The sequence below is a fragment of the Squalius cephalus genome (genome assembly GCF_949319135.1).
Source record: "Squalius cephalus genome assembly, chromosome: 23".
Lineage (NCBI taxonomy): Eukaryota > Metazoa > Chordata > Actinopteri > Cypriniformes > Leuciscidae > Squalius > Squalius cephalus.
This window is the reverse complement of record NC_137144.1, coordinates 20,883,762-20,895,977: the sequence shown is the minus strand read 5'-3', so window position 1 is coordinate 20,895,977 and position 12,216 is coordinate 20,883,762. Positions and strand designations below refer to the sequence as shown.

General features: G+C 37.9%; 1 protein-coding gene across 13 annotated transcripts in view; it reads left to right on the top strand.

Moving 5' to 3' along the window:
* Positions 1–12,216, top strand: part of LOC307151228 (A-kinase anchoring protein 13) — a 91,466-nt gene that overhangs the window by 45,735 nt on the left and 33,515 nt on the right. For all 13 annotated transcript variants that reach the window (XM_079859133.1, XM_079859132.1, XM_079859124.1 and 10 more), the window contains exons 9-10: positions 9,902–9,989; positions 10,649–10,782. In XM_079859133.1, coding sequence (XP_079715259.1) covers positions 9,902–9,989; positions 10,649–10,782 — 222 coding nt within the window. The remainder of the gene's footprint in view (positions 1–9,901; positions 9,990–10,648; positions 10,783–12,216) is intronic.

Here is a 12,216-nt window from a genome sequence, read left to right as displayed (position 1 = left end):
TATGAGACTTTAATTGAAGGTGTTTTTTTGTCCTCAAGGTGTGTCTGCCTTGTGTGTTTTTGCATAAAATTATATATACACACACTGTGTCACCCTCGTTATATTTTATGGTGGATGGAAACTCCCAAGCAAAAGTGGAAAAACATTGCAATTCGGCATGCATGCATTGGGACAATAACAGGCTTGGTTTGTCATAACGTTACCACCCATTATGAAGTCCACGGTCTTTAGCAATGCAATATTTGAATTCCTTTTTAATCCTAATCGATTAGATATTGTGCAGTGATTTAGTAGAAACCGTAGCAGTGTTATTTTACTATTATTTATATTCCAATTTAGTATTTATTAATACTTATAATCCCATATAAGTTATAACATATAAGTTTGTTTTTTATAATGTGTAAAAAAAAAAAAAAAAATTATATATATATATATATATATATATATATATATATATATATATATATATATATATATATATATATATATATATATATGTATGTGTGTATTATATAAACAAACTTTTATGTTAGATATGATTAATCGCGATTATACCATGGTCTGGGTGAATACACGATTCTGATTGGCTGCAGGGTGTCCATTAAAAAGTGATAATGTACACCTAGGAAAGGCGTCCCGTCAATTTGCCTGATGACAGTTCTAAATGATTGCGCTGGCTCAAACTCACTGATCAACTGCTGCGGTCGGGTCGCTGTGGCCACGTTGCTTGGCAACGCCTGTATACGGGAGATATTAAATAGTGCACTCGACTTAATAAATAAAAACCCTCACGATTTTTACTCTAAAACACATTAAAGTATTATTAATTGATTAAATATTTCTTTCTTTCGTAAGTGACCATGGTATAAGCGGGATAATGCCCTTCGAAGTGTCCATTAACAGAAATTAATGGACTTCGCGGAAGCAACCGCGTCATCCATTAATACCTGATAATGGACACCTCGTCGGGCATTAACCCTTACTTAATCGATTTATTTTGAAATTTATTTTTTCATTTTAATTTAGTAATTTTGTGATTTTTGTCGTTTTCATTAGTTATTTATATTTAGCTTATTTTCTCCTTTAGATTTAGTAATATTGGTGCTGTTTCAGATACTTGCCAAGGCAACAATTCTAATTTTCTTTTAAGCTTTTAAGTTAAAGTTTTTCATCTAATATTTTTTCATGATTATTTTATCTTGATTTCAATTAACAGAAGCCAATTTTAATAGTTTTAGATAATGATAGCAACTGTGAACTCCTATCTCTGGTATTTTTGCGCTGAATGAACCCAGGGTTACTTCTGACTCTTTTCCAGAAGCCCAAGTTTCATGCACCGCTTCAATTGCATTAAATTCCCAGTGAATCCCATCAGACCGCAGTCTGGCCTCTCATCATTCTCGCCATTTGAAAGGGTTGCCATGACTCCAGCTGTTAGTCGGTTGATGGTTCTATACAGATGCAGTGATCGAGGGTCCCTTGCATCCAATGCAAAGCTAAATAAGATTTACTACACTTTACCCTTCTTGCGAACAGTGTCCAAGAGTGTATTATCTTGTCATGACAACCTTTCTGATAGTGTTTACTTGGATGGAAAAGCCTTATCTTGCTGGGCTGAGCCTGGGAATCTCGCCCCACTGTTCTCCAAAGAGTTTGAAGGATGAAATCCTTCTAAAAATGTTCCTCTGATCAGTGAATGGGTGTTAACCGATCAGAGTTCAACCACACCATGATGCACATTGGTAAAGATGTGAGGCTTTCTGCTCCGAAAATTGAAAAGGATGAGATGAGAGGCATTGAAAGAGCGAAGGGGGAACGGAAAAGAGCAGCTGCGATTGGGTGAGTCTGTTAAAAAAACAACAGTGGGAGCAGAAGGAAAGCCAGCGACAGAAAAAGAGAGGGAGTGTGCAGAAGGAAAAAGGAGAGAGGGAGGGGAGAAAAAAAGTGTGTGAAGAATGGAGGGAGGGAGGGAGGGAGGGAGAGTGAGAACGGGGCTGGTTCATGGTGCAGATGTGCAGAGAGTTGCTCATTTTTCCCAAAGCTTGACTGGGAACTCCACGAGTCTCGGGCTTCATGTTGGAATATAACGGCACTCTCTTCTCCTCCTTCACACTTCACCCCTGGAAAAGATGTACGAGCGTCACCGGCGACGGTACAGCCTGTGCGCAAAGGGCGAGAGGTCCGTGGACGTGGTTTTGATTAAGGTATGAAGCAGAAAACAAGTAGTAGTTGTGTTCGAGTTCCTTTCGAAAATCTGTTAAAAATCATTGTTGTCTGTAAATTTTGCAGATTGTCTTGTTGACAGTTGCGTGCGCCGTCACATTGCATTGATTAGGGTTGGCCGGGAGCGTTGTTGAGATGCCAGAGGTCTCGCTCCCGTTGAATCGAAGGGGTGTGTGTGCGCATGAGAGCTGTGGAGTTTCGCTGCTTGGCTTGGGTGGAGTTCAGTTTTGGATGTGGAACGATGAGGCCTGCTTTCCAATTTCAGGCCACTGTTCTCCATTAGCTCTAGGATTTGATGTTTTGTTCTAGACATGCTGGAGTTTGAATTTCGTAACAATTTCACATTGAGTTCCATCTCCCCCCCACCCCCCACCCTTACGTTTGTTGTCAAACAAACGTTGAAACTTGAGACTTCTCAGTCCATATTTCATATTTACAGGTATTTGGGATTTATTCTTTAGTTTTAAAGCAATGTGTATGTTTCATGGCTACTCTTGAGGGACAAATTGGTCCCAAATAAGGTAATTGTCAAACATTGAAACCTGTGACTTAACAGTCCATATTTAGGGACAAAAGTGTCCTCAGAAATGAGCAAAATTTGACACAACCTTCTTTTTGGATCATTTTAATAAAAAAAAATTCTGAAGCTTTATAATAAAGCCTTATCTAAAAATGCAAAAGCTTTATAAAAACAATAGAAGTCTACTCCCTGTCCTAATTTAGATATTGTGTGTGTGGGAACAGTAAGGACTCTGACTGGAATGCTGTCAGTATGTTGGAGGTTGTATATTTAGTGGCTGGTCTGGTACTGTATCAGTGAAGGTCACAGCCAGACACGTAAAGGGCCCTTCCACAGTCTGACCCCTCGATTATTGTCTCTTGATAAGTAGATTGGTCCAAGCTTGCTTCGCTGCATGTTTATCTCCATTCACTTCTTCTGCTTCCTTCTGCTTTCCATCATCTGACATGAGCTGGCAGCAGGTCTGAGAATCATTATGTGGGAAGGCAAGTTAATTAAAACAAAAAATCTAATTATAGTAGGTATAAAATATTGTGGAGAACTGCCATGCATAATTATTCCTTCATAGAAGCAGCATGTATTGTTTACTATTAGGTATGCTCTTTCATATGCTCTCCTTTTATGCTTATCTGATTGTTTTTCTCTCTTAATTTGATCATTTAGTATTTTTCTTTAATCGTTTATTCACATTCATGATGCACACTTGCCTACTTGGCTTCTGTATCACTAAATGTGTTATGTATAATATAAAGGAATATATAATTGTAGTCGTACATCTCATCCCGATAGTTCACTTAAAGTCTGTGTAAATACTCCAGACAGCTTGTAATTTTTATGATCAGGCTTCATGGTCTCACCGTTTTTTTTCCACCTTAAATCAGCATTATATACTGTTATATTTGCGAGGTGATATTAATATATGGTCCACGTTAAGCATCTGTGGTGGGAAGTGAAGAAGGGCTGTTAAACCGTTCTGTATGTAAAATACAGGGCCACAGGTGCCGCTTCAGCACTAAGTGAGGATTGAGAAAGACAGGTTGTCCACGGCCGTCTCAAAGAGCACCCGAGGGAGCACTTTCCAATTGACGCAGACCTTTGTTGTAGCATATTCCTTTCACCTGAGACCTCCTTGATATTGAACGAGAAGCCAAATGGCTACTTAACACCTCTTTAAGTCATTTCACAGATGTTTTACCCAGAACCCGCCTGCAAATGTGTGCAAGAAACAAATAGAAGAACCATGCAAAATCAGTAGGTAGCTATTTTTGCAGTACGAAAATCGTCCACTGGTGCCCACTTCCATGTCATAGCCTTTCCTGTCTCCACAGCTCGTCATATCTATGGAATGTGTCCAGAATGTCCAGCTCAGACCACAGTCTGTGGACAGTCTCTCTCTACACTCAATGGATTACAGCTCTGTTTCATAAGCCTTTCGGAAGTTCTGTCATCTCTTAATATAGCCCATCTCAACAGTCTCCTTTTCCATGATTAGAACATGGATGTGTTTGGATCAGAGTCAAAGCACTTAAAAGACACTTTGCCACAAAGTTCATATCATACACTACCATTAAAAAGTTTGGGATTGTGAGATTAATAAATGCAGGTAAGAAAAAAAATACAGTAAAAACAGTAATACTGTGAAAATGTATTGCAATTTAAAATAACTTTCTATTTTGATATGCAAGTTAATCCTGTACTGGCAAAGCTGATTTTTTCAATATCATTACTCCAGTCTTCGGTGTCACACGATTCTTCAGAAATCATTCTAATATGAGGATTTGCTGCTAAAGAATAATTTCTTTTCTTATTATTAATTTTTAATACAGCTGTGCAGCTTAATATTTTTGTGGGGGTTTTTTTTTCCCCAGATCCTTTGAATTGAATTGAACGTTCAAAAGAACAGCATTTATTTGAAATATAAATCTCATTTCGTAACATTGCAAATGTCACACCTCAACTTAAAAAAAAAAGTTTTGTATTTTTTTAATAAGATTGAAAAATTGTAGGATCGATTTAAAATGTAAGTTTTTTAAAATCATTGTGAATAACCTGTTAATTATGGATAGCCTCATACGTATTTTAAATGTATAGTTCTTATGAAAATATTTTTTGGGCGAATATGGCCCCAAATTATTAACGCTTAGTGTAACTTGTGGTTTTTCACCTTGCAAATGAAAAATCATCTGTAAAAATTTGTATTTACATAACTGTCAAAAATCAGCTTAGTAAAAAAACCTGCCAGTGCTAGAAAAGTGTTAAAGTTGACATTTGGCAACAGACTAAAAACTACTCTGATCCTTTAACAAGCATCCACAACTCATTACCAGCTGCTTTTCCTCCGTAGGGCCGAACGGTTCCAGATATATTTCCACTTGAGCTTGGTTCGGCAAGGCACGATTACAAACCAATCTCGGCCTGGAATTCTCAGCACTGTTGGCTACAAATCTACTTTTAAAGTTCACCTGCCCACTGTTGTCCTGTTCTAGGCACCCATAATTCCTCAGGGGAAGGAGATTGTTTGGAAAAGGCAATTCTAGGGTAGTTTCCTGTTCTTGTGACATGGGTTCCCACAGGAAGTCAATACCGTCAAAGATTAAGGGGTCGTGTGTCAGGATAGGTCATGTGAAGGGCGTCAGGATCATGTTTTAGTCAATACACCTTTTCCATCTCACTCTTGAAGTGTTGAATTTGCCAGTCAGTGAAGTGTTGTGTTGTTTTGTGGATTGAACTCCATTATGGCCCCATTTACTCTCCATCAGTGGCGTAAAGAAAACTACGCCACATGCCTGGGGAAATGCATGGCGGCTTTTTACAGCCTACATCATGCGCTCGTGCACAACACTCCTTTGTCATAATTCCTTTCCTGACCAAACGCACACATGGTTTTTCAAACATTGTTCATTAATTCTGCATGTTTTTTTATTCTTGTACTTAATTTCCAGTTGTGCATGTAGAGGCCTGATGTCACATTTGCCGAAACGAGCATCGTAAAGCCACTTTGAACTACTTGATGATTTCACTTCATGTTTGCGTTGTTCTTCTGTAAATCATCCCCTGCAATGAGCTCTTTGTCCCAGCGCCTATTCAAAGCCCCATTGTGTCCGGCTGCATCTCGAGATTCTCAGTGCATGTAAACGCACTCTGAAAGATTGTTTGCGCTAAAATTGTGTATTGTTATTTATATATATATATATATATATATATATATATATATATATATATATATATATATCATGCGGATCTGCAAATTGCCTTGTCAGACTTGCAAACCTTTTTAACTTTTTTGTTTAAGTATTACAGAATTTTTGTACAAATAAAATGTTATTATTTTAAATATTGCGTGAAATATGTTTAAATCGGTTTAAATTTAACATTTTGTTTTTCCCTGATTAAAATGAAAAAATAAATAATAGTAAAATTTTCAGATAAGATAAATCCAGTCATATCAGTAGCATTATGGTGGCTGACATGATCATCACTTTTTTCAATAACCCCTATGTTATTGGACACTTTTGCTGAATAAATTAATAATGGCTGACTTATAGATGTGTTGGAGCTATGTGGGCCTCCTTGCTTTTGCGATATTGGCCTTTAAAAACAAACCCATATTGGTTGACCGATCGGATATATTAACATAGCTGGCCTGACAAATCTATATTTATGCTTTGTTTATGCCAAGTTATCCTTAAAGCGTGTATCCTGAAAAATAATCAAACCCATCATGATCAAAGAGCAGGACTCTGGCTGACCGTTTCTGCCTGTGGCATGTGTTTAGCATTTGGTCAGTGTGAGGCATTACATATTTCCATTACTGCACATTGGCTCTAAATGCCACATTTGTGGACTGATTTTCACGACTCATTCAGTAATTGGTAGAAACGGTGTCTGGTTGGAAGTGTTTCTGTGTGTGTCTGCTACATCCATTACCATTATTACCAAGCCGTGAAACTGACATAAAATATCAGAGCAGTATCCCAGCTAACCTTCTGGTTCTCTGCAAATTTGTCCGCATAAACACATTTTTGAGCGTTTGGTAATATACATCCAGATACACACATCCACAAGCCTGCACACTCGAAAACTAGTGTTTAATTGGCTGAAACTGAGTGCTCTGTACTTGAGACTTTTCATTTGCTTTCCCACTCAAAGACAAGTTTATCATTCATAATAAAGATTGAAGGATTGGGGGCAGTGTGTTTGGATGATTTTGTTTGTCAGATTGAGGTTGATGTCTGTTCTGGGATCAGTAAACATAACATGCTTGCATGTCTAAGTTCCAGATGGTGTAAGACTCTCGGTGCTGTCTGGATCCTGTCAGAACCTACTGCGACTGGGAATGACATGTTTTTTGAACAGCATTGAAACATCACAGCCCTGAATCGCTTTTCTTAATTCCATGGTGGCGTGTCTTCATTAAAACATTAGATATGTGGCCCGACACATTATGTGGTGGCACTTAGGCAGACGACCAGAGTTTAAATCCAGCTTGTTATCATCTATAAAAATATAGTCAATCGTTACCCGACAATTAAAACCGATTGTTTGATTGATTGAGTTTTTTTTTTTCATTTAGTTGTCTTAGTTTACGTTTTTTTCACATGTTTGTTTGTTTATTTATTCATTTATTTTTAATTGTCTGTTAAATTTTTTAATTTCAGGGGGACTTTTTGTTTTGTTTTAGTTTGTTTGATTTGTTTATTTGTTGTTTTTTCATTTAGTTGTCTGTTCGTTTATAGTTTTATTTTTTCAATTTTTTGTTTTATTTGGGCTTTGGTTTTGTTTTAGTTTTGGATTTGTTTGTTTTCTGCTCGGTTTATTTTTTTTTGTTTTTGTTTTGTTGATTTAGTTTTTTCATTTAGTTGTTTGCTCATTTATTGTTTTATTTGATTATTTTTTATTATTGTTTTTTATTTGGGCTTTTCTGTTTTGTTTTAGATTGTTTGATTTGTTTGTTTTTTAGATCACAGCTCGGGAAATCATGACCACACATAAATAAACTGATTCAACCAGCTATTCTTCCCATTTCGTTCTTTTTTCCAGTATTTGTTTCTGTTTCTCTCCTTACATCTCACTCTCTGAGAGTTAAAAGGCTGCAGCTGTTGACGGCTCTATTGAAAAGCCCACGCCCCTCTTGCTTGCCACACTAGAGCAGTGTCCATCCACCAATGACCAAACAAAGGAGGTCTATGACCAGAAGCCACACACGTGCGTGCACACAGCGGGTACACATTAAGCGTGGGAGTTGAGCGTGTGTCACATGCTTACGACGGGCAGTGGGTGGGTGTAATCAGCCCTGAATGGAGCTGATGATGGCCATGCAGATGAGCTGCACAGGAAGGTTTCTAAGCTTCTGTTTCCGCCACAGGGATGTTCTTCTTTTTCATGGTCTTTTGATCTTTCTATACTATGTTACAGCTGGTGTTGTAGCTCTTCTTTGATTACACTAACTAAAAAGTACCATGGTGTTGCAGTGTTGCTGTTTTTGGATTTATTTATATATCAATTTATATAAATTTATTTTATATTATTATTTAAATATTGAATTTGGCCTATTAACACCATATTCACCATTATTATTATAATTTATATTATATTATTATTATTATTCATCCTTATTACCTAATGCATCAGTGTATATATAATAATATTGATGCATCAGGTGGTAGTAATACCATAGTAGTAATACTACTAATAATACATAACAATAGTACAGTTTGTGGAAAATATGGTGTAAAAATGGGCATAAGATTGATAAATGTCCCATCTTCCCGAAGTCTATGGGTATTTTGAATTGGATTTTGGTTAAATCAATTATCTTGATGGACAAAACGTGTTACTATCATAATCTTGTGTTAATCACAGAGCTTTTTTCTTCTTTTTTTTCCTTTTTTTTTTACAATAAAACAAAAGCCTATGTAAAAATCATATTGTGTTTTTGTTGATGGAACCAGTGTGATGCTATCTTCCGGGTTGGCCTACAAATTTACATCATTCCTGCACCACTATTGTACGGTGACCACTTTGTCCTTATAGTAGCCTAAAACTAGCCCTCTATGGCCCGTTCACAGCTGCTCTAGAACGTTAGTGGGCCGTGATGTTTACATGTGGGTCACATTCCTCTAGGTCTGTTCTGAATGTCCCACACATGCCCCTAGAAACCCTTCCTGCCCCAAATCACAGCCTTGAGGGTTTACAACCACATGTAACTCTCTCAGGAGGTAGACGCTCTTACCACTGCTAATATTTCTGTTCACAAGCTGAAGAAAGGCACATTTCTTCATCAAGAAAGTGAATTATTCTGTGGTCGAAGGAAAATGCTTTAGCCGTCCAAGTCGAAACCATTGACATATTTGTCCTGGTTTTAGGTTGCAGAGGAAACCATCTTTCACCTGATGCATCAGTACTGTATGTCCTGCTGGATTCTAGCATGATTTTTAGCAGATGATGGATCTTGAGAATATTATGCATTTGAGAAAATCAATACCTTTAGAAAATCAATTCTTTTTGTATTTAAAAAACAAATAGTTTTTTGTATTGTCCTTTTCATCTTCAATTAAGTGTTTTGTTGAAATGATGGTGGAAATTAAGTGTTTTGATATTTTGCCAATAAAATGGTAGAATCTTTGTCATGCTAATGCAGAGAGAGAGACAGAGAGATGGTAGAATCTTTGTCATGCTAATACAGAGACAGAGAGAGAGAGACAGAGAGAGAGAGACAGAGAGAGAGAGACAGAGAGAGAGAGACAGAGAGAGAGAGACAGAGAGAGAGAGACAGAGAGAGAGAGACAGAGAGAGAGAGACAGAGAGAGAGACAGAGAGAGAGAGACAGAGAGAGAGACAGAGAGAGACAGAGAGAGAGAGAGAGAGACAGAGAGAGAGAGACAGAGAGAGAGACAGAGAGAGAGACAGACAGATAGAGAGAGAGAGAGAGAGACCGAGAGAGAGAGAGACAGATAGAGAGAGAGAGAGAGAGAGAGAGACAGAGACTTTCGTCAACCAATCAGATTTCATGTCACTAGTATTTTTTATATGACAAGTATGAATATTATAAGTTCAGAATTATACAAAATCAGCTGTAAAGTTTTCTGATCTGTATATCAAAAGAGTTATTTTGGACATGATATGACACTCTAAACTGGAATGATTTTCTCATTGCAGATTCACAGAGAGACAGAGACGTTTTATTCAGTTGATGCCAGTCGAGATGCTGGACTCCAGGAGAAGAAATCCACTTCAGTGAGCTCAGGTAACCAACTGGTTTTGCTTCAAAAGCCTGAAGTCTTTTGCATTGAATATCAAGTTGGTTACCCAAATGTTCATGGTCTTTGAGGATGTTCATGTTAGCATCTACGTAATTGTGGCTTCTAAGCATAAATTTACACTGAAATACCACAGAGTTTTACTGAACGTACAGAGTCTTACTGAACGTACAGCGTTTGACGTCAACAACTCAACATTGCATCACGTAGGTTTAGTTTATGGTTGAAAGTTACATCCAGAACAAAACACAAAAACCTCTTTCATACATCTTCCAGCATGCTACAAAAGAAAAGATGCCCTCTTTGCTCAGACTGTGTCTGTGTGTGTCCAATCTAAATAGTGCCCACATTGTGTCACATGGGAAACGACATACACATCCTCCAAAGACTAAATGAATGTCTTCCTGTCAATACAAAAGACTCCACTAGTCAAATAAGATCATCTATTTAAGTAGATGACATCAACATCCTGTCTGCGAAGATTGCGAGAAGAGATGCAACACAATGGCCTGAAATGACTCACTTTCAGATTGTATTTTGATTCAGTCCGTGAGAATCGAGTCTGGTCTGTTTTATTTTCCATGTATTCTTCTTCTGTTGCTATTCAACCTTCTCATGTTGTTCCTGATTCTTCTTTCCCCCCCAGAATTCCCCCCTTCGACCCCCTCACCCGAGAGCGTACGTCACAAAGAGTCAGCGAGCCCCATGCGAGGGTCTGTCAGCGATGGCGACTCTCTCTTTAGCCAGGATTTGGGAGAGGACATAGTTTTTAATAATAAGGTGGGTGCGGATTTGCGTTGTTTCCATTATCACCCAATTCTGTTTGTTTTCAAAGCAGAGTTGCTATTTGTTTTGTTTCTATGTCTCTTTACCAAGCGGAACCCCTCGCTTTTGCCTCTGCCATATAAAGCGGTTATGTAATACGTCTCATTTTCAGTGGTGATCTTCTCTACACACAACATCTTGCTCCACTGACATCATGTCATGTGACGTGAGCAGATCGGTGGGCCAAGGCCATTATTATGACCTCATCCTCAGACATGCTTCCTCCTCTTTTTCCCACCACCTCTAAGGATTTCTCCACCCCTTAAACTCCTTGCCTCAATTTAAAGATGTTTAACACAGACTTAGACACTTAAGTGTTGCTCTTAGCAAGTCGCAGAGAAAAATAGTGTTTTTTTGAGAACTGTAATGTTTGGTTTACTTGGTGGTAAGTAGATCCCTCTTTATTTTTTTACAATCCTTTTTTTGAAAAGCAGAATAGGCTCATCTCAAGTGGTTTCCGCCACCATCTCCCTTTAGGGGCTCTAGGTTTTTGACTGTTACAATATAAAACTATTGATTCAAAGATTTAACATTTTTAGTTAGAGAGCATAGTGAGATTGACTCAACTACTACAGGTGTTATTTCTTTGCAGAATTATGGGTATTATAGTTTTTCACCAGGAATTCTGCTGTTGGACAAGATAATAAAAAAAAAGCTGAAATAATGTGAGCAGATGCTCCAACAAAAGCATATACTGTTGATTAACAACCTTGTAGCTTTAAAGGTTTTTAAGTTATCTTTATAAATTAATTCTCCTATTGAGAACATTTATGGGATTTTTACTTCTGGAACCTGACTGTTCCCACCTATTGTAGCTAAGCTAGCAGGCTAATTAGCTATTGGTATGTTAACCTGCCAGGCTAACTGGCTAGCAGTTTGCTATGCTAAGTTAGGTTGCACACAATGCGAAGATAAAAACAAATTCTCATTCAAAAGAGCAATTTATTAGTCAAAGCTTGATGTTTTTGCTTCATTTTGTCAGAAGAGAAAATATTTAAATGCTTGTATTGGTTAAAGGTTTATTTTTGGAGGACATTAGCTTTATATGGTCCCCAAACTAGCCTACTTTTTCTCTTGGAATTGTACATGGAATTTCATGTAGCATGCTTACATTTTCTCTAAGCTCTGAAAGCAGGTAGAGGCACTTCACCTAAGCTTGACTTGTGTTCTGGAAGTGTCCCCCCCCCCCATAGCTCATAAAGTCAACTATTACGGTACGGTTAGTGTGTAATGTAGCCGCTAGCTCACCACACCCCTCTCCTGGCTGCGGTCTCAGCATGCAAGGAAACTAATGAGCCGCTGTGAATGGAAATGAGTGTCAGGGCTGTGTGTGTTTCTATGTTATGTAAGCTTTATAAGGATGGAAAGAACTCTGAGACTCCATGGGGT